This window comes from Macrobrachium nipponense, chromosome 12 (genome assembly GCF_015104395.2).
Source record: "Macrobrachium nipponense isolate FS-2020 chromosome 12, ASM1510439v2, whole genome shotgun sequence".
Classification (NCBI taxonomy): Eukaryota; Metazoa; Arthropoda; class Malacostraca; order Decapoda; family Palaemonidae; genus Macrobrachium; species Macrobrachium nipponense.
In genome coordinates, this window is record NC_087205.1 from 89,169,976 (window position 1) to 89,194,781 (window position 24,806).

General features: G+C 33.5%; 1 protein-coding gene across 1 annotated transcript; it reads right to left on the reverse strand.

Annotated features, from left to right (window-relative positions):
- Positions 1–1,086: 1,086 nt before the first annotated feature.
- LOC135224642 (RNA-binding protein 45-like) lies at positions 1,087–24,427 on the reverse strand. The gene is given in 11 exon segments (XM_064263856.1): positions 1,087–4,979; positions 6,966–7,122; positions 7,359–7,491; positions 8,990–9,246; positions 9,530–9,675; positions 11,056–11,204; positions 14,231–14,394; positions 14,396–14,449; positions 14,652–14,846; positions 16,008–16,122; positions 24,161–24,427. Coding segments are annotated over 11 exon segments (1,725 nt in total). The 5' UTR covers positions 24,402–24,427; the 3' UTR covers positions 1,087–4,865.
- Between the last annotated feature and the right edge of the window lie 379 nt (positions 24,428–24,806).

The following is a 24,806-nucleotide window of genomic DNA, read 5'->3' on the forward strand; positions in this document are numbered from 1 at the left end:
TCATTAACTTGCATGCTTTCGTCTAATCCTCCTCAGACCAGATTGTTTCCCAGACAGTCACTTTATCTGCAAAAGGCTCCTACTTCTACATCAGTGCCTCTCAACCTATTACCTATGCAACTCCATGTCCCCCTTCCGGTCCCGTGGTCAGGGCCGATTTCTGTATTAGTACTTCAGTACATACAACCACCTTCCATGGTGCACCCTGCCTATGAGGAATTTAAAGTTTTATAGGTCTCTCCCTCAAACACTAACTGGAGATCTTTTGAGTTGCAAAATTTTGTTCAGAGCAATTTTTTTCTCCCCAAATCAAACTGTTGAAGGTTCCCAGCCTCCCCCTTCCCCATAATATTCACATTACTGACTCAACATTTGCTACTAGTTCCTACCATTATTAGATACTCCAGTAACAATGTAGAATCTTGTTACTTGCAGTATCTACTAATTAACACAAGGCACTTCACTTAGCCCCATTCAAAATTTGAATAGAGCCAATCATAAAACATTTTCTCCATTTCCCATATAATCAGTGAACAAAACCTATAATGACTAGCCCTAAAATTGTGGTGTCCTTCAATAACCACAGAATAATTTTCCTTGCAACCAACGTGCAAAAAATTAATATTTTCTACAAACAATCAAAATTCTAATATTGCAGAAAATGCATACTGTAAATCTCTTTTTGCCAAAACATTTCAGTACTAGTACAGCAGCTACTTATGTATCAAAACCAACTACCTTTACCCACTGCTGGTTGCCTACCTGTTATGATTAGTTGTAACTATCTCCAAGTTAATACTCTGGGACAAGCAATAAATAACATTTCCAATATTCATCTCTCATGTTGGCAGGAATACTGTACTTACATTATAACACTGAAAAGAGAAGGAAGGCTATTCTATAGCAAAAAACCATAATCAGTTTGAAAATATAGAAGAAAAACTGAACAGTCAAGAAATTCCTTACATTACTATACCTCCTCAACAACTCTTAAGTAAAAAAAATATGTACCTCCTCAACAACTCTTAAGTAAAAAAAAATATGTACAAGCTAGTACTCTTCCATTCTCAAGGTAAAGTTAAAAGCTTTATCAGTGACTATTTTTTTTATTTCTCTTTCCTGTATACATTTTATCATATACTTACTATCTAAATAATTATACAGTACATGGTATTCTCCAGGAAATGGTAAAAGAAAAAAAAATTGCATTCCTTTTTCTCATTCAAAACCACAGTTCTCAAGCATTCTGTTCAAAATACTATTTACAAAAAAAAATAAAAATAAAAAAAAACATACAGTAGAGCACATCACATTATGTACCCTATAGTAAAAAAAAAATATATATCCTGGCACAAAACAACTATGAATACTGCAAATTACGGAAATGCATGATACACTTGTGCACTCTTGGGGACCATGAAAATATGGTAACTCAAATAGAAAAATAAATAAAATATTACTTCCTAAAGGGACATGTGGCCAATCATTTAAAATGAATGAACACTGACTTAGCTCCCAAACAGGTACATTGAAATCCAAGTATCGGCTAGTTTACAACTTAAGGGCAGTGAAAGTTTCTAATCCAGCAACAACTGGCATCTTTCAAAGCACCTTGTCACTTTGCAAACTTGTCCTCGGTCGTACTGTTGGGTCATTGAGTACTGGTCAGAAACCCAGAACCCATTTGCATTTGATAGCAAGCAGCCTTCAATAAACAACATATACAAGGTAAACATTTATGTGCCCAATGTAGCAAGATTAAAAATCTATAAAGTTCAAGGTAACAAGAAACAGTGCTAAAGCCCATACAAAAAAATTGGACAAAATAATTGTACTACAAAGTGTACTATGCACAATGCAAATATACCTATACCCAAGGATAAAATGTAGCTGCATCTCAAATTCAAATATGGGCTCTGAGATTCCAAGTCTAATAATCCTGTAGTCTTTGGCCAAGTCCGTCAATGTCAATACTGTAAATTGTAAGGTCTGAACTTTTGATATATTGAAAGTGGAAGATGGAAAAATTTCTGAGTAAAAATTTAATACTGTACTTCCGACAATGGGCAGCAGTTAAGGACAATCACTGAAACTGTATAAACTTCACAACTTAATCTACTGTTATGAGAGAATCTTCTCCTGGAATTTTTGTTGAGAGAATGCAGTCTTGTGGCACATCATGCACTATTGTAAACCAAACACTGAAAAAGCTAGAGGGAAGAATCTACTTAACAAAAATAAAAAAAACTGTAATGTACAGTTCTACATGAGAAACTATATTCATGCCAATTTAGCTGGAAATTCCATTATGTACAATGAGAATGTCAAAACATAAAGCAGTTATATATTCAATATTTAACACAGTAAGTAGATACAGTACTATATTTTCTACAAATGTATTGTCTGCATAGTGAAAACACCAAACACTAAAACTGACATGAAATTACTAGCTCAATAGTTGCAGTTTGATATGGAATGTGTGGCAGGAGACAAAGGCATGTCAAAATAGGGTCTCTTTCTACTTGTTTCAGTCCAAATTTTGTCATGAACTCCAACAATAACCACAGTAAAATTGTCTCCAACACTGCCTTGAGTAGGTGAGGAAAAAAAATTAAGTACTAAACATCAGAGGGAGTAGCTGGAGTGTAACTTTCGATTCCGATAAACTTGCATGACCATACGATAAAAAAAAAGTCAAAATAAAAAAGTTCAAGAATACTTCAATTAATATATCTAAAAAAATAATTTCTAAATTTATATACGAGTTTATTCAAAACATGCACACTTTAAGTAGTTTTGATCCACTGATGCAAAACTTGCATAGTTGTACTGGGATTTACTTCTACAACTAGGAGCTACACAAGATTACAATAGGGTAATGAACCTGTGCTCATTTACATCCTCTGAGGGTTTCCATCAAATCTTTACTTCTAAGAAAATTCCTCTCATCTACAGTGCATCATACCTACGCTTTGGGACAAATCCTTAACTCATCTGTACACTCCCCTGGATGGTGATAATCATAATAACAAAATTGTGTCCATAAGTTATGACCTGCAAGTTTGAACTCCTACAAGTCATTTGTCCAATGCGCACACACACAAAGCAACAACAGTAAGGCAAATTGGTCCTCTCCTCAAAACCCACTTATTGATCAACATACGCATGTGTGTTTGATGTCACTGGTAGCATGGCTGTTGGAGGTGGTTGTCTAAAGGTACAGGGGGTTGGTTCGTTCTACTGTTGGTTATAAGGGTAGTTAAGGTCGCTGTTTTGGTTGTCCGTTAACTGTCCGTTGTGTGGTAGACGGTCACGATGTCAACACACTGCTGTGGAAATGAGAATTTCAGTAAAGACAAAACTGCTGTGCAATACAAGAACTGGCCAGATTAGTTAATGACTTAAATAGCAACTACATATCCTCTCTTATTATAAAGACAGGAATTCTCTATACATCATAGTACAATCTCTGGCCACAGATCTTAATAATCAATGTTCACTCACAAAAATATATACCATGCATATAAAAAAATACAAAAACAGAACAATAAAGCATACTACATTGCCTCCTTTTGTAGTGTCAATTATAAAGCTAAGACTAATAAATGAAATGAGGAAGGCTATCTATTTCAACTTGAAAAATCAGGCACCATACTATGGCATGCAGCAAATGAATAAAACATAATTAATTACCATGCAGAAACAAAACTAATAAAACTACACAATTCTAATTATTCTGTGATTATGTGTGCATATATTCACTCTTATCAATATTCATTCATATACATTGCATAAAGTTTCAGCAGTTTAAGGGTACCTGCTTGTTAAGTATGCCTCCCTTTCGAATACTTGTGTTATAGGGAGTAATGAAGTACAAAAATAGTGCTTACATAACAAAGCAAAATCACACAAGAGCTGCATGTTCACATTGGAACCTGGTAAAGTTGAATCTTCCTTACCCATATACACCGGATACAATATGTTCCATTTCATTCATTTCATAGATGGTTAAATAAATATGTTTAATAAGTTCATATGTAGGAATGTTCATCAACATGTTACCCATGTTTCAGAACTATCACAGAGTTATCACAGCCAGTATCATCAATATACACTAAATTTACAAAACTATATAAAAAAAAATCCTACAACCTTATAATTTTAGATGAAGCATAAACTAAAATTGTGTATTTGAATTTACACTACTTATATTGTATTCTTGATCCTACAAACTACACACTTACAAGAAACAATCTCATGCTGTTACACAGACGTTAAATGCACAAGAGAGAAAGACATGCACATTCTAGTCAAAGACGTTGTTTCAAAAGTAGCTAAAAAAATAACGAATAAAATAATCACAAATAAAAATAAAAGGTCATTCATTTCCAAAGTCTGAGGTACAAGAAAATACCATGTCTTTCCAAGACAAGAAAGCTAAGTAGTACCACATGCCTAAACGTGAAACTCAATGTCCGTACCAAGTGTTTTGACCAACGAGTGGATTCAATCATGACAGTGACTTGAGGATCACTTGATTAGGACCATTCAAGTAACTTCTTTCATGTCCAATGAATTATTGTCCATCGCATATACATAATCCAAGGATAAAGATCAAGAATTAAAAACCCACTGAACCACATCATTTCAACACTACACAAGTCTTCTGATAACAGTAAGGCTTAATCTTCCCTAACTCAAAACAGAACAAATGGCAACAATATCCTTGGACTCTACTCTTAGCCTTATGAGGATATAATAAAAATGATGACGAGGTCTGAGGATCTAGCTGCTATATTCAACCTAACCCTTACAGCACTTCACCGAGCCAATCTGCATTTACAAGCGCAGTCTTTCATACCTCGTTAACTTTGATCGTCAATTCGCAGTCTCTTTCTACCAGAATCAGTCTTGTCATGCTGTGGATCTGCTTCCATAACTTTTAAACGAGAACCAAGCACTTCTTGCCCATGTAACGCCTGAAAGGAAAATGAGTGAAGATGAACATAAAACAGTATTGAAGAAAACTCCTCAAAATTTCACTGTTACTGAAAATTGAAGAAAAGCTTTTACATTTACAATTAGAAATGGATGCGATTGATAAATATAGTGTGAAATAACAGAACTCTGACTTAAGACTAGGTAGCAGTTTAGAGCAAAATGAGTCATGTCCCAGACTTTCCAAAGGGCTCATATAAGAGATTTATAGGAAGAGACCATAAGGGCTGGATGAAAGTACTAAATAAGAGAAAGCAATGCATTTAGGGTTAAAAGCTTGATACAATGAACCTTTACTACAAAGAACAATCTTCTGAGCAAGGGACACAGTAAACAGTAACAAGATTCAAGGGACACTTGTTCAAAGCTATCACACAGGGAATGAAAACGGCAAAAACCATAGAAAAAAATGGAATGAATAATCAAAGTAATATACAGTTAACTGTTACACAAAATAATACTCCCCTCAAAAAATTCTTAAGTCTAAAATTAACATATCCAGCGAGTAGTGCTAAAGTAACACACATTCACTACTGGCCCTAACCAATGCCCCTCCAAGGCCCTTTTGATTGATGAAATGTTGAAGAACACTTCATTTTCTCAAAAAAGTAAATGATTTAAATATTTCTCCCTACAAGATGTGTTAAAGCCAATGATATAAGCTCTTTTTGGTGTAGAGATTCTTTGTCATGGTCACTAAGATCAGTTATACCTCCAAAGCTTCATTACTGAAGTACACATCAAACATGAAGCCTATCTCACAGTTCAAAAGTTCTATATAAAATCTACAGACCAGAAACCATATCTAAAGAACTGAAATCATATTTTCACCATTCATACTTACAAACATGCTAGGGTACAAAGAAATAATTCACATAGAACAATGGTTTACCCTCCTATCAAGTCTTCCTGAAATTCCTTTACTGTGCAGTAAAATTTGCAATGACAAGGTAAACATAACAGGTAGATGAACATACTACAAATGGAAAAACAAACAAGACCATCCCCTTTTACTCCACTTGTGAATGATGATCAAACTTTTATCAAGTTTGATTGAAATCAGTGCTTGTGGGAGTTGTTTGTTTGTATGGTGTTTTTACGTTGCATGGACCAGTGGTTATTCAGCAACAGGACCAACGGCTTTACGTGACTTTCGAACCACGTCGAGAGTGAACTTCTATCACCAAAAATACACATCTCTAACCCTTCAGTGGAATGCCTTGTGGGAGCTGTGATGACAGCTTTAACACAGACAGCCGAACAAAATCCTTTCCTACATATCTGTATATATAATAGTTAAACTTTTCATAAAGCTTGACTGAAATCCCTTTAGCTTTGTGGGGGTTATGATTACAAGGTAAACATGGAAAACAATTGAATACACAGAAAAAGACAGAAGGTCAAACAAAGATGATGATGATGATAATAATAATAATAATAAAAAAAAAAAAAAAACCAACTTTGTCAGTAAAACTGTAATAGATATGGAGAAGAGCCAAACCATACTGATAAACAACTGGCAGCTCTTCCTATACAGTAAAAGCTAATTTTAGACAAGAGGATGCATAACTCAATTTAGAGTTGAGTAACCCACCTGTTAATTCTGAAGCTGATATGAAAGTGTAATTTGAGAGATTCATAGGACTTTTAAATATACTATATCCTAAGTTAATGAGAGAGAGAGAGAGAGGAGAGAGAGAGAGAGAGAGAGAGAGAGAGAGAGAGCATTACTGTATCGATTTAACATCAGCTGGCTTAATTATGGATAACTTTTCCAACCATAACCTTAAGAGCAAAATCAAATGATGGACATATTTGTATTGAAGCAAATGGCTTCAAGTGTAATGCCTATGTGCTGCATTTAAAGAAAAACAACAGAGCACTCATGAACTCCATGAATAACTAATACCCACTTTACAAAATTATATTCCCTGAGTGATGACTCCAAAAATGAGCAAAATACATACCGTTATAGCTTTATCAGCTGATTCCTTCTCTGCATATTTTGCATAGCCAAATGTTTTGCCATTCAGCATATATATATCTATTAGATTGCCAAATCTTCCAAAGACGTCTTTTAATGCGTATATAGGTGGCGGCGATGGATGGCAAACTATAAACAACCTGAAATAAATAGCTCCAATGAGTTAAATAAAACATTACCTCTGAATTTCAATAAGCCACAAAAATACAAATACATGAACCACACTTACAAATCAAAACACACACAACTGCTATATTAATCCTAAGTTTCGGAAGAGCAAATCAGAACATACAAAATTACTGTATTGATCTTGTTTCTGACCAGTTTAATTACTTGCAACTCTAAACAAGACACTAAACACAATAACATATTTTACCTTTCAGCTACTGCAGAATCAACAGGTGCCAATGGTTGAGGAGGTGGTAATTTAACCGAACAATACGAAGGGTCATAAGTTTCACCACCTGGAGGACCCTGGTTTCCTCCTAAATTGTTTCCACCACCTGGACCTAAAATGGCAAAACTTACATTTTAGCAGGTCTGCCCTATTTTACAGTATTACTATTAATAATTGTTTAATACATCAGCAGCTGCATAATCATAAAGTTTAGAGTAACATAATTTGGCACAGTAGTTCTAAATGGAAACAAATTTAAAACCATTACAGTATCTGACAAAACATTAAATAGGATACACTTCCCAGGAATGTAAAATGGATTGCCTTGCATTTTACATGTGAAAGCAGGCTTTCCAATATGTTATTTTGCATAAAGATATTCATTCATTACTGTTACAAAATAACTTCAAATATATTTTGAAGGCAATTTAAAGCGCTTCATTTACAAAAACTTACAATAAAATTTTTGCCAAGCATTCCGTTAATTCTTCCGAAGACGAAATCTTCAATTCCTGAATTATATTATTTTACCAACCGATTTAGAAATCTCAAAAAGTTTATGAACATTAAACAGTTCAGTAGACACAACTTCAACTGATAATTGTTTAAATAAAAACAATTCTTTCCTTCACTTTTTGGATATACTTTGTTATTTTACTGATACCTGTATTTTCTCAAAACAAAATTGCTGTTTGGATAAAGCTAAAGGATAAAAAAACTTCAAAATATATCTTGATGATGATCATTCTGAAACTCAAAGCCTGATAGTACAGTCTGAAAACATAAACACTATCTAATAAGCCAATACTATAGTGTGTTGCACTATGACAGAACTGGTATTCATTACAACAGTGTATGGAGAGCTTAAAATACTCTAGAATTCACCTGTTACCCTAGATTCCATAAAATGATGTTCAGGTATACAAGCATCTTTTCTTCAAAATAAGAAAAATCAGTTGCAGTCTACACTCACATGCACAATCCAGGATAAAAATCATGTAATTTCCAAAACTGAATATAAATTGCTACACTAAAAACTCAATTTACTTGACCACTTTTATCTGAATTACCTTTACCAAAGATAAAATTAATGAAAGAAATTCGTGACAAGTTTTTTGGGGGAAAATATATTCAACAATAAATTCAAAATTCATTACATGATAGCTTAAGTGTGTAAAACATGTGCAACCACTCCTGACTCTGCTTTTGAGAGATGATAACCAGTTTTGGGCACTGACTGGGAGAGAACATCTTTTCCAGATACCAGCAATGTTAATAGTATTTCAACTAAAAGCATCTTTAAAAAAAAAGGATAAAATTTCAGACTATGATATATACTTCATACATTTACAAACAGTTCCTTAAATGAACATTAAACACCCTTAAAAGCAAGTATATACTGTATTTCAACTAACCAATACAATAATTGAAGCTTTGTTTCTTTTATGCATACATGGCAATAGGTCTATTGATTTCTTGTAAAGCATGTTAACTCTTGATACATTGCACATTTAAAGTGTGTTTGGGTTACTCGCCTATAAAAATTAGTTAAGGAGCACTACAATGCAAAGCACCAACCAATTAGCTCCCTCTTACAAGCATCACCTTACCTTGATTTAAACCTGCTGCTTGTATTAACGAGGTAGCTTGGGCAATAGTTTCTGCTAACTGAGCCAGATTCTGTTGAATATTATTATTTGGTTGTGCACCACCAGTAATATTAGCTGGCGGTGACACACCCATTCCAACTGGAGGGCTCCCACCGATAGTTCCATTTAATGGAGGAAGGGCACCTGACATACCTCTTGCTAGACCTGAATATGGAGGTCCACCTGGAGCCCCACCCATCATTGGTGGCGGTGGACCTCTGAAAAATAAACAAATTCAAAATAAAGGAGATATTTTTATACACAATGCAGTACTAATTAACATTAAATGTCTTACTCAATAAACATTAAATGTCTTACTCTTAAACATTAAATGTCTTACTCTATTTTATAATAACATAATTTATAATAACAACAGGGCAAAATGAAATATTCTTCTTTAGTAACCTTGAAAATTGTAAACACTCAAACTCCCTAACATACTCTTATTAAAAACAAATTCTATTTCAAAGAACAACATAGAAAAGTACTTTTAATACATACGGAGGCATATCATGATAATCAAATTTCACTATCAGCCGTTGACCAGGTGGATATTCAAAGCCATGAAGTTTTTCTCGAGCATACGTAGCCGATTGTGGATTATTATACACAACGGTTGCAACTCCCCTGGCCTGATGAGGCGGAACCTTAAAAGTATGCATGTATTTTGAATCTAGTTTACTCTAAATATTTACAAATCTAATCCAATTCCAACTTTGTGATTCTTTAATATTTTTCATTGGCATTGATTAAATTTCATTCTCAAGCTACACTTAGTATATAAACAACAACACTTAACACAACCATGTCCACATACATTAAACACAATGTTCACAAAAAAAACAGTACTTAAATATATGAACTACTGTACTAAATGTAAGAAAAAGTGGTCTCATAGTTTACTGTTACATAATAATATGAAAGGTGGCCTTTAGTTACTGGATAAACAAGCCCTAATATTAAACCTTCAAATTCCTAGACTATACTGAATGCATATAAAGAACATAAAAAGTGGTAAATATACAACTAACAAGATACAGTACTGTCAAAAAATGTCAGCAGAGTCTGGCTTATTTCATTACAACAAAACACAATAAATTGTGAGTCTTTCTTATCACTTAATCTAAGTTTCTCATTAGCATGAAGCTAACTGCTGCTTTAGCATGCAATAAAGTTGCCTTTGCACTGACAAAACTACAATGTGCCATCTACAGATTCACCTGCATCCACATCCTAAATATATACCATAATATATAGAACATTTAAAGCTAACTACACAATCTGCCAATATAAACTCTAAATTTGAAGATGATAATAATTACAACTGGAATAGAATCATCTTTATTTCACTACAAGCTCTATGAATATGGAAACAGGACAAGAATAAGCAAATTTCTCCTTAAGTAACTCCAAACTTTCACTCAAAATTTGCTTTTGAAATATACTATATTTCAAATACCATAACCATCTATTCCAGCTGAGAATTTTGCATATTTGTTGAAATATGTTTTCCCAACATTATAATAACTTGTGCAATGTAACATGAACAATTTGAAGTACATCAATAATCTTTCATTTACATACAAAAAATTCCAATATTAAAGGTGCAGTAATGCTGCGTTCAAGTATATTGTAAGACTTTTACATAGCACAATTATCACAAAGAGAGAAAATGTCACTAATCTGTTCCTAATAAGCAAAAGATAAGCCCAACACTGTAATGTCATCATTGTGCAGCTCTGAATGCTTAGCTGTGGTTTTCTTTTTAAACTACATCATGCAGTCACTACCATTTTACAAAACTCATTCACACTTTCTTGACAACTGTACACGTCCTTTGTCCTATACACTATTGTTTTTGGTTTCAACGTCCAAGTCTGATGTACATTATTGTGTTCAACAGCTGATTTATGCTACCTTACCATAACCATTAGGACTACCAAACTTAAAAGGAAAAATAAAGAAATAATAATAATGCCTTTACAGTACTGTATATTCCTGTCAAGGTGCTGTGGCCAATAGTATACCTGTCCAGCCTTGCGGTCTTTCCTGAGGTCGCAGTAATCAAGACCGGGGATTAGGTCAAACAACTTCCAGAGCTGGTCCTGGTTGAGGAGTGGCGAAGCGATAACAGTCAGCCGCGTCACCCCCTCGGGATTTAGCCCACTTGTGTCCACTGTAGGGGGGTCGGATTGTGTCCGCAATGAGTTGTGTCATACGTCAACATGATGGGCCAAACAGGTTAGATGTCTGGGTTCCTTATAGAAATACCCTAGGGTGCACAGTTCTTATTCACACAAGACTTCTTCTACTTTAAGTTATTAAATCAAAGCATCTTAAGAAAACTACTCAAGTGCAACACTGATGCATTATCAGATGACACAAGGCTCTTTCTAAAAGGTTACCCAGTCATTTTGAAAATATCTTAAATGCATTAATAAAAAATTCTAAATATACATAACTGGAGAACAATTCACAAGACAATTTACATCTAAAATGTTTCTCCAGAATACAAGAATAAGGCTGGCACCCTGGAGCACTCTTAAGGAGTAAAACTAGTTTTTACATAACAAAAGACAACTCTTAACTACAACTGCCAATAAGCTAACTGATAGGGACTTTATTACATAGGTAAAAAGGTGCCAAAATAAAAGACAAAAGCAATAATTTATCAAATGATAAAAAAACAAAAGGACATAAAAATGTAAGTTTCAATTTGTCAAGTTTTAAAAAATTCCACATGTAATAGCAGGAAAATCTATATCCTTCATTACATCACTAACTTCAACATACAAGTCAGAACAAATATCAGCGAACCAATCTTCTACTTTTTCTACACCTCCTAAGTGTTCAGCCTAAGAATGTAAGATTGGTCTACCCTTGAACAGGAAAATTCAAAACCTAAAAGGTACACAAAAGTAATGATTCAAGTAGAATTAAATGCGATTTCAAAATAATAACAAATTAAGAAAAAATAAAGAGGTTTAAGAAATTAAGAGCATTATGCTTTAACGTTCTGTCATTGTCTTTTATCCTGTCTGTTTGCTCTCGTCAATTCTAACCAACAAGGGAGAGATGCTGCCACTCCAAAAGAAAATATTGATAAGTCTTAAGAAAAGTATTAACTGCACACACACATTTTACCTACAACAGGTGTCATACAAAATGGAATAAAAAAAATAAGCATTGTAAATCAAGACACTAAATACAAAAGGTACAGAATTAGAAGTGTACTTGAGAAACATTACTATTCAAACTAAACAGAAAAAATAAAGATAGAAATAATGTCTTCAGTCCTCAACACTATTCCTAAAACTGACTTCTGTAAATATTAGGTAAGGTCCATTCAGGATATAAACATGACACAAACCTAACCAAAAGAATTTTTTTTTGTGCAGAAAAACTTTACAACCATCATGACAACGGCATCAGTGTAAAACATGAAAACCTGTTCATTCCTCTATGGATGAAAATTATAAGACTGTGCCACGTGTTAGCCTATATGCGATTCCACCACAATTTCAGAAATTAAATAAAAGAAAAGGCCAGAATATCTTTGAGAGGGTTCAGATCTATTTCATGCAATGCTGTGACTTAATAAGAAGGATGAACTGTGAATGTAAAAGTATAAAATCTCAATAAAAAGGGTTCAATAATAAAGTTACTAATCAAATTATGAAAAGATTCCAAATGCAGCACTTTCATACTGTCGCTAGACATCATAGGGGCAACAACAAATTTTTTCAACAATTACCAATCTCAATTATTCACGGAAAATATGTTTCTCAAAGACCTTCCAACACTTGGAAAACACATTAACTACAACCTTAACAACACATACAGTAAAGGTTAAACCATAACACATTTGTCCCACAACTCTCACACAGAGAGGGCACAACAAACTAGTATGCACATTCTAAATCAATAAATCTAAATATGTATACAAAATTGACATTAAAAATTCAATAAAAGCACTGTAATAAAAGCCTAAGAAACCACACAAACAATATTTTGAGCAAGGATCAAAGACTGGAATCTAAAGAAGCAATTACCAATTGAACTTCATCAAAAACAAGGTTAAGAACATAGGAACTGAAATACAAGACCACAAGCAATTTAAAATATATGCTTGTTTAAAGCCTATGCTATTACACACTAAAACCAATGGAAGAACACATCAGGACTACATATCCAGTAATGATGTCTGATCTCCCAGTGTTATTTTGAACTTAAATGACTCGTAAATTTCCAGTCACTAAATATACCTTCCGACAATAGCTATACAGAGAAAATTTCAAAAATACACTCCCATGTATCAATCACTCTACAATGAATCCTCATTTCTGTAATGAAATACAAAAAACATCTGATACTCATACATTCCATGTGTCAATCACTCTACAATGAATCCTCAATACTGTAATGAAATACAATAAACATCTGATAGTCTCCAACCACCTGAATTTTTACTCTGCATGTAGTAAATGTTTTCAAAATTTAATTGTCAGATTTGTTTTATACATTAGGCAAATCCCCTCCCTTCTTTCCACCTTTTCTTTCAGTAAAATGCCATTAACAAATTAATCTTGAAGACAAAGCTAACCAAGTATTAGCCATTGATAAAAACTAATTGGCCTAAAATTATTTACCCTATGGAAATACTCTTTGGTTCTATCTTAAACTCAGGATTAAAACCACCAAATAAAAAATCTAACCAACCAAAACAGAAAAATACCTTTTACCTACAAACTCAACACTGCTAACCAAAAAATGACAATGCAACGATGGTTCCATGTCCCTCAAATACACAAACCCTACTAACAAGAAGATTCTTTTTCAAACGGTATATTGTCTCTAAATGCTGTACAGAAAGTCTTAACATAGTGATTTCCCAATAAGAAACTATGAAAAAATATTCCAACTACAAACACAATCACCTAACAACCACAATGCTGTATACACAAAAAGAAATAAGAAAAGACTATACTTGAAAACAAAAATAAAGTCAATACTAAAAAGATACAAAAAAGTTGTACATGAGCAATAAGTTAAAGAATGACACCCAGTTTAGCTACAACTTAAGGTTAATATTAGCAGACTGGAATACTATCATGAGTGTAAGTGGCTATACAATACAGTATTCTGCCTCTAGAAAAGTATTAGAAGACAAATAAAAGAGGATGAAATTCTCAAGATACTCACTGTAAGATATTGCATCAAAAGGAGAGTGATGTGGTCCTACAGGCCCTGAAGTATAGCCACCATAACCCCCATCAATACCTCTTATGTCTCTAATCTCACTCCTAATATCCCGTCCACCTCCCTCAAACTTTATGCCTTCAGGTTTCTGTGGTTTAGGGTCGCAATACTGGTTTATATGTTCTGTCACAACCTTCAAAAGCTTTGGCTGCATGAGACATTCTGAAATGAAGAATCTTTATTTAAGGAAGACTATCAAGAAGCTTTAACCAATGTTTTTGGATTTATTTCTCATTAAAATACAATAAGAAAATTTCATAACTTTGGACTGGTCACCCACATTTTTTACCAAGAACATTTGTTCAGCATGTAGTACAGTACTACTATACAAAACAGCATTCATACATTATGAGAAATAACTCACCTGTGATATTTTACGTATCCAAAACCTTTGCTATCTCTTGTACTTCGATCACGGACAATTGAAACATAATCAATATCTCCAAACTGTGCAAAATGTTCTCTGAGGTCAGATTCGCTTTGTGTCTTTGGCACAACAACAAAGAGTCGCAATAATCTTTCTTCTTCGTTCATATCTCTTCTTGATCCCTGATCTCGACTGTAACACAGAGAGTTTTGGTCAAAAACAATATTCATGCTTCTCTTAAACAGTCAAGCGGATAAACCATGATAATCTGATAAAAAGGTCTACCAATTCACACTTAAATTTCCATGCAACCATTCATCCAGCAATACAGGATATTTACTTGTTATTCACTTAATATATTTTGACAAATAAGAATTCAGCTTTTTAAGACACTTGCAAGTAAGACTTATTATTTCTGGGTTCTTTAAGTCAAAATTTATTATTCTTTTAAGGGAATGCAAATACCTATAATGATCAGTTTATAACCTACCAAGGTACAACGTCCAAGGGGCCCCCTTTAAAATAAGAATCACAAGCAATCTGTCACCAGGTCTACTACCTTATTTGTACGCATACTGATACAAATACACCTTTATTCACTGCAGACTCATAAGAAAACAAGATAATTTTGCGTACAATAAGAAAAATACCTTTTCAAAAAGATTTCAATTTGACCAAAACGAAGATAATTTTACCACTTATGTGCAGTGTAATGGTAATTCATCTACTCTGTAATTTCCTAACTATCTCTATGATGGCCAGTCAACAAAAGGAACCGTGACATGTATAATGCAAGTGAAGTTTAATGATTTTGCATCTTGCAAAGACATGCTATAACAGTGTATTATGCTAAATTCCTTGATGAGCAAGTAAATAAAATTCTTATTGCAGCTAATTTTGTTAATTCACAAGAATTCAGTTATTGCACTAGTAAGACTTCTTACAAAAACTAAACTTTGCAGTATAAAATTTCTGTTCACAAGACTTTTCATAATTAATTTACCAGAAATTTTAGAAGATAAATATCTTCCAGCACAACACAAAAAACATTTCAGAAACCTAGCAAAAGCAAAACACTGTATTTGTAAGTTCCTTCCACTTCATGACAATGCTTTTTTTTTTTCCATACATTTACCAATACAGTTCAAAAGCCACCTCATTCACTACAACATACACGTAATTATTCTTATTTAAAACTGAATTTCCTAGCATTCACACAATTTCAAAATTGTCAAGAATATTTAATGATAAAATACAAAACATGTATCACTCATTCCACATACTTGGCTGTAACATACAATAGTACAATTTGACTCATTTTATTTCCAAACAAAAAAGAGGGAAACTTCTTACCTGTGTGCAATGAGAACTTTTAAAGGTCTGGGATGACCACCAATACATCTCCCATTCATTTCCTCCATTGCCAAAGCTGCCTCTGAGGTCTTCGAGAACTTAATGTATGTAACACCTGAAAGAAAGTGAAATTGTTATCAACTGCTATGAATTTTTTTCACACGAGTTGTATTTATACCTAAAACTTTTAATGATTCTTATGCAGTTGTTTCCAATACAGAATGCAATTTAACTTATGTTGTCTTTACATGAACAGCATTATACCTTTATAAAGGTATAGTACACAAGAATTTGTGCTAAAGCATTGATTATTGTTATATTACATATATCTTCTGCTGTCAAAATACTAAAATAAAACGGTAAACAACGAAATATTATGAAGCAGTCAGTCATTTATTTACTTTCTCTCCTAAGAATACCATGTTAATAATTCATACAAAACAGTAACTGTGTACTTCTTTCACAATTTGTAGGTAAAAGATACATTAAATACCCATCACACCTATATGCAATACCTCTTCACCATTAGAAAAACAACAACTAACCCAGCACAATACAGTGGACCCCCCAAATTTGCAGGGGATGCGTACCAGACAGCCCTGTGAAAAGCTAAAATCTGCGAATACTTAAAACCCCTCTAAAAATGATTAGAACTGCCCATTTTGTTAATTCAAATACAAGAAAACCTCTCTAAAAGGCTTATACCTGAACATTTTTAGTTTTATCACAAAAAGTGCATTTAGTCATGAAATTGATAAACAAATACATATATTATTTATTCAATATTTCTCAGTAAAAAAATGCAAATAGGCAAATTTTCCACAAATAATAGATAGATATGATCCACAGAGGAACCCGCGAATCTTGAGAATGCGAATAAGGGAGGTTCACTGTACTGTATGCTGAACACACCGACATCACAAAGAATTCCTACAAGTAAAACTTCAAACAATCTGCAAGTGCAACCTAAGAAGGATGCTCCTATCACCTCTAGCTTGAGGTTCCAGTCCAGATTGCAAAACTGTTTAACCACAGGCACTTTACACAGCTTTTCATTTTGCAAAATATTTCCCAAAAATGCATAACAAATGATCGGAAACTAAACAGTTGGTGACACTGCACATCTAGATCTCACACTATACTGTACAGTAAAAGGGTTCATGGTTTAAACTCAGGAGGCCCACATGAAGAATTAATCCTTAAATGACACATGGAAACTTGACCAAAGTTAAAGAAGTCTGATAGCTATGTAGTAAGACCAGAAGGAAGAGATGACTAATAAAAGACAAAAAACAATATGGTGCCAAAGGAATGTTGCATAGCCTTTGTTGCCATCTACATCATGCCATGCAAGTGGTAACTCAAAAGGCAAATATCATCACTAAAATAACGAAAGTGAATACATTTTCTAATTTTAGAAAAATGGTGAGCTACAGCCCCAAAACTACTATGACTAGATAAGGCAAAGCTTGGAAATCCTTGCCAACACCAGTCATCAATGTAATTATGAAAAAAATTGTTTCATAAGCTGCAAAATCAAGCTAAAAGACAGGCAAAATTGGAACATAAAACAAAAACTACTTGGTGCAGGACACAAAAAGTATTTAATACTCCTCATGAACTGACAAGCTTTCTGACTAAATATGTTCGATATTAATCATTAAGAAAAAATTTGAATGCTTCTCTACTAAACCTGGGAAAGTAATATTATATCTATAATACAACCAAAAAAATACAGCTAAAAAGATAGGGAACTATATGTGAACAAGACTGCCTCAAATTAAACCTGATACTCAAGATAATCACTGTATGTATCACCTTCACTTCCTTAACCAAAATTGATCTGGTTCATCCATTGCAAAGAAAAAACTTTAGTGATTTACAATTCCTCATTGCATAAAAAAATAAAAAACTAGTGTTAATTTACAATTCCCAAGGAAATTTGATATACATGTGTTCTATTGAAGTAAAAACTGTTCTAGGGTTATTACAAAATGCTTTTTGACATAGTATTCCTAACTTTGGAGTGACACTAAAAATTTACCTTTCCAACAATCACGAATGAAAGAATACATCACAGCAAGTAACAAAAGGAAAAAATTATATTTACATCATAAATATATATATATACTAATATATAGATATAATATATATACAATATTAGAATTTATATACATATATAATATATATATAATATATATATAATATTATACTATTTATATATAATATATATATATATATATATATATACACAGTAAAACCATGGGCCTCGACATAATCGGATTTCAATGCACAGAAATTTCTAATAAATTCTGCATGAGAGCTCGATCAAAACACTGGAATCCAACCTGAAGAACCATAAGATTTTCGTAAACAAAAGTGTTCTGGTCAGCCTTTGCTAGTTGACGTTTAAAGCCAGCTCACTCTGCTGCTATTGTTTTCAACAAGAACACACTTGTACAGGAATATTTCCTTAGTTTTTGTGGCTATCTGTACTATATTTTCATTCAAACATGGGTCACAAGACAGCCATTGCAGACAAGCAGAAGAGGAAAACAGTAAGAACCACAATTGAACTTAAGGAGATTACATATTCAAAAGTATGAGTGAGGCATTTGTGACTGATTTAGCTCTTATTTTCAATATTTTATTAATTTACTCTAATAATTGGCAGGCTTGCATTTTAATGTGTTACTATTAGCAAAAAATTTTTTGCTTACCCATTACAGTGCATACTACACCTAGCCTAGCCAATGGCACTCAGTCAGCTATCAGTAATAAGGCCGCACTAGACATAGGTCAGTTTTTTTATACTGTAACAGTATACATTTATTTAATAAAAAAAGGACATTCTAATTGGTGTTACTTAACTCTAAACTTATTTAATTGTAATTTAAGTGTAAAGTTTTGTATAAAAAGTCAAGGTTAGGGTAATAAGTGGTAGTCAAGAACAGATTAATCCATTTTCAGTTATTTCTTATGCAAAAACATTGATTCAGATTTCGACTGAATCGCATCTTGACTCTTCTTCTGGAACAGCTTAGCGTTGAGATCAGAGGTTCTACTGTATGTGTGTTATATATAATATATATAGATATAAATATATAATGTAGTATATGATAAGATATATATATCTATATATATATATATACAACACCCCCATATAAATAATACAATTAAATAAGACAAATAAATAAAATTATATAAATTATATATATATTATAATAATATATATATATAGATATATAATATATATAATATATATATTATACACACACACACCCACACCACACATATTATATAAGATTATAGATAATATATATAGATATATATATATATATACACACACACACATAAATATACAAATATATATATATATAGAAATATCAAACACATACACCATCTATCATGCAGTGCGATGTAGTATTACATTTTAATTATTCAGTGTAATGTCCTCTTATGGATAGTATGACAGTACAGTACTTTGAGCTGTATAATATAATATTAACAATACTATCTCTTGTTCATCTGTCCATCTGCCTGTGGTGTTTGCCCATGGTAACACTGCATCCCAGGCTTTAAATAATATCCTATTTCGAATATTGATGAGGTAATTCACATACATTAAATTATTAAAACACTCTTCAGTTGCAAATGTACACCCAGATATCCTTTTATTTACCTAAAACTTAGACATAGCATAACTATTTAAAGCACTGTTACCATGCGCGACCACCACAGGCAGATGGACAGATGGAAAAAAACAAAGTATAGGAACTATAAGATGAATTACAGGTGGCTCTCACACACTTTATTATGTAGTTAAAGTACTGCACTCTAATACTATTTAAACTGTTACAGTCAACTTCATAATAAAAAGTAGTGGCAAAAAAACTATATATATATATATATAATATATATAAGATATATATATATATATATATATATATATATATATATATTATATATATATATATATATATATATATATTACTACATACACACATACACACCAGTATATATACATGCACACATCACTGCTGATATATACAAGGACTCTGTAAATTTTATTACACTCACTATAAGGAGTTATCTGATCCTGAATACTAAATGTCATTAGCAATGCTACTAAAAATGTTTTCTTAAAACATTGATATGTTTGTTAAATAAATTCATATTCTCATTTCAAAGACTGTCATTTCATATTCTCATTTCAAAGACTGTCATTTCATATTCTCATTTCAAAGACTGTCATTTCATATTCTCATTTCAAAGACTGTCATTTCATACTCTCATTTCAAAGACTGTCATTAAATTATTTTTACATATTTAATAGGACGTTTTATTCTTATAAGAATGAATCATACAGTGAACTAGAGGTCATGACAGAGCCCTGTATAACTAAATCAACACAAACTCACAATAGCCCACACAACTAAAGGACTTATCACATGTGAGACCTTGAATGGGTAAATCTAAACATGAAAGGGATTAGTATCAGTTAGCCATTCTCCATGTAACAAAATACTGAAACATTCTAAAAAAGAAAACAAAGTTGCAATCTGACAATAGCAAATATACTTCAAATATCTGAGGTCAAATCTGTAGATTTGAATTTTCTTACAAAAGGAAGAAATGATGATGATGATGATAATCTTGTCAGCTCATTAAAAAACTATCATCTTGTCAGCTCATTAAAAAACTGTTTAATTTAATATCAATGGAAAAACCATTGGTTTAATGAACGCCTAATACCTTAAGAAACTGTAATCAAATGAATGCATGGAAAAACCATTGGTTTAATGTACGCCTAATACCTTAAGACACAGTAATCAAATGAATGCATGACCAAATAGTTTAAATATTTCCTTTAGGATGTGGCATGGTGGTAGGTCCTTGCCATAATATAGCTGACAGAGCATAATATTGCTAATTCCAATAGCAGAAGATCAAACAATACAGTAATTGGAATAGTCTAGGGCAAGGGCAGCATACTATAATGGGGTTACAGCAGGGAGAGAGCAGGTAAATGGGATACAGCAAGGAGAGCATATTGTGAGGCATGGAAGGGATAGGCATATTGTAAAGCTCTGGAAAACCATACACAATTAAAATATGAATTACTTATTTAAAAAACTAACAATGACTACCAGTTAATAAAAATACATTTAGCGATACTTTAAATTCAAGGCAAATTAGTAAGACTGATTTTCAATAAAAATAACTTTCGAAAATGCTACAAAATATCTCACAGGGAATTTGAAAGGCTGCACTAAAAGCGCTACAATGCAAGGCATTTAAAATTAAAATCACATTACCATACATGACGCTGGTTCAAATCCAAATCCCTTTAACTGTTAAGGATTCGCACCTTGCTTCATTAGCTAAAATATTAGCTAATGGATTATTTTTTGCAAAATGGGCATTGCAGATATAAAATGGATTATACTTTCTATTGATCTTCTTTTCTAATGTCACTTGGTGGTGTTGAGTAAAGCCTAAAGCATTATACATCTCATATTTGAAACGGCACTTATCAAACTGACTGCAAAATTCCCTGAGGGATAATACAATGCAAAAAATAGGGTGCTGCTTAGGCTAACTTTAGAATGTTGCATCAATAATCTTCTTCTTTCCCACCGTTATCCCCACACTAAGGGGTCAGTTGCCTGATGCACCTTTCCTTACATCACCATTCATGGTTTATTATTTGGCAAAGGGGTATTTACGACCGCATGCCCTTGCTGTCACAACCACAATTATTGGTGGTGGGCCTCACCTTTGATTAAAAAGTCCACCTGCAAGACAGCAGTTTCCACAGTTATTGATGGTGGGCCTAGCCTTTTACTAAACAGGACTGCAAGGCAGCAGTTTCCAAAGTTATTGGCAGTGGGCCTAGCCTTTTACTATAAAAGTATGACCACAAGGCAGCAGCTGTCCTTTTAGCTGCCTTTTACGACATGCAGGGCCTACAGTGGTAGTATTCTTATACCCCTACCACAGGGTGGAATGTTGTATCAATAATCATTTGTTACAAATATTGCCTAAGTAAACTATGCTTAGTGCTGAATACTATCAACTTGCAGAGAAATTAGGATCGGTGTCGCTTGGATACAATTTAATTCCAATCCAACCATCCACTGGGAAGGATTATTTTTTCAAAGTATATGCGTACTATCAAGTGACCTAATGAGGTATCAATGGACTTCAAGAATGCTCTTGTCAAACTACTCCCTAAAAACTATTCACACACACTAACTTGGTGGCCAAGTTGACATATCCTATTTCACTTTTACGAAATATAATCATGGAAGTAGGATCTATAGCATGTAGTTTTGTCATGGATGGACAAGAACAGAAACATCTTAAGTTAATTTGACATGCTTATCAAGAAATATGATGCTTATACCCAAAATTTCAATATCTTACAATATGCTTTATACAAAACACATCAACTGAAACAGTTAAAACAGCTAGCCTATGTTCATGGGTTGGACATTTGAATAACTCAGTGCACAGCTTCAACAGGCAAAGGAATGCTAGTACGTATGTAGTACACTACGTATTTGTTTACGATAAAGTAATTGACACAATAACACTAAATGTATAACAATAACACTTTTTTTTTTTTTTTTTTAGTTAACTGTGCATTAAAACAAGAACTATGCAACAAACTGAATTAGTGACCATGCAATGGCCAATAACATCAAAATATTAAGAAAAAGCATTCAGTCATCTAACCTCTTCCTAAAAGAAAATTAAACTAGCTAAAATGTATAGATAGTTGCAAGGAACTTTTGGCCTATATAACTCCTACAATGCTAAAAAGAGAAAATACATATATAAAAAAACACTAATGATGGGTGTGTAAAGCAGTACAGTAATTTCATGGTAATTCAGCTGTTCTAGCCTATATAGCAATAGGCCTATGGAAAGGCGTACCAACAATATACAATAATAATAATTGGTTTTCCATGTCATGATATCCAGTGACTGCCAACTTAGGTCTCTTATCAACAAGAAATAAAAATTACCAACTTAGGTCTGATGCAAACAGCAATTAAAAAATGTAATAATAAAAGTGATTAGGTAGTAAATTTACGCCTGTCACGACTTACGTCAAGAACCTAATTTTGCTACTGAATTAGCCAGTTTTAGAGTGAAGATTTAATGAATGATGAATCTAGGATGTATATTTTAATCTCTGAATTTAAAAATTCTAGACTACACTTTCTCAGAAGATACGATGATCGGCCTAAGCTAACTTAGAGAGAACGATCGTACGTCATTGCCACGATATAGGCTAGAACTGAGGTCTTCTAATGTCTTACTGTACAAATACCCGTAAAAAATTAAAGTGAGCAAAAGTAACTAACATTTGCCAAAGACCAGTCTTGCTTCGGTAGTTCGCGGCGGCAATTTCCATCCAGCGATCATATTATAGTTAGTAGTTAGGGTAGGTCGCGCCGAACTGAACTGGTAGGGTACCAATAACTTCCAAAACACCAGTAACAAAAGTTGGATAAAGTATTACTAATCAATCGCTAGAAGCTCCCACTTTCAGACTAATTCATTTATTCAACATGCAATACCGTGGAATAGCCCTACCTGTTTGTAAACAAAAATCAGCTTAGAAAGCAACGTTTCCCGTTCGCTGATCTTTGTGTGATAGCAAATAATAAACAAGATTATATAAATCAAACTGAGTAAACAAAATAATCAAAATCACCTTTTCTACCTAATTGGAAAAGAAACACGGATCTTGTCCACTAATTTGAAAAGAGAAAACACCGCCGAAACTGGATGGTGACTTAGCGCTACTTTAGAAAGAACTCACGGCCAACTAGCTGAAAACTTCCCCAAGTATTACAAATAAAATGCTGAACAGGTTAAAAAACAACAAAAAAATAAATTCATACCAAATCTTCATAAACTAAAACACTCGGACGAAAATATAATCCCGTCCAACACAGGTAACCACGTTACTGTTGGTAGCGAACGCAACTTGCGAATTTCACACAAAACTAAAGTAACTTTCTCTTTTTTGACGAAAACCATATTAATATTTTGAGTCTGTCCACACATGAGCTTTTTAAAATCCCCATTCACAAACACGTGCACGACTCCTCAAGATAAAAGCATGATAATCTCACCTTTGGGTTCCTCGGATGTTCTGTCCTTTACAACCCAAATTTCCTCGATAGTTCCGTATTTTGAAAATGATTCGCGGAAATCATCCTCGGTAATGGATTTGCCGCACACAATAAACAGCCTCGAGTGAGGCGGATCGTCATATTTGGATTCTTTGCCATATTTTCCACCGTCAGATCCGTAAAAACTGTCTCTAGGTTCACGAGAGTCATAGCGACGCGAATGCTTGTCCGTCGACGCCATCTTTTGTCGAGCAACTCCCAACCTCAGGCCAAATTCACTTCGGTCTCCCTCTCGATCAATAGACGAAAGAAAACGAGCTCCGATGCGACGACACCAAACAAACGCGCATCGCCTTCTCGCACCAAAGGGGATCTGACTCGCTCAGCTCACAGCTCCGTCTAGCGGACCTAATGCCACTTGAAAGAGTCAGAACCTTTACTAGGCCCTATTCAAGTTACTGATTATACTTTCACCCGCCGCACCCGTCGAGCCATTCGCTTCTTCCCCCATGTCACTTTACTTGAATGAGCAATAACTGTGTATGAGGTTTTGTTTATTGAATTTCCATAAATGACTAGAAGACTATCGCAGTTGTCAGATATAACCCCCTTCCTCAAGCATAATAAACAACCAAAGTTGAAAGCT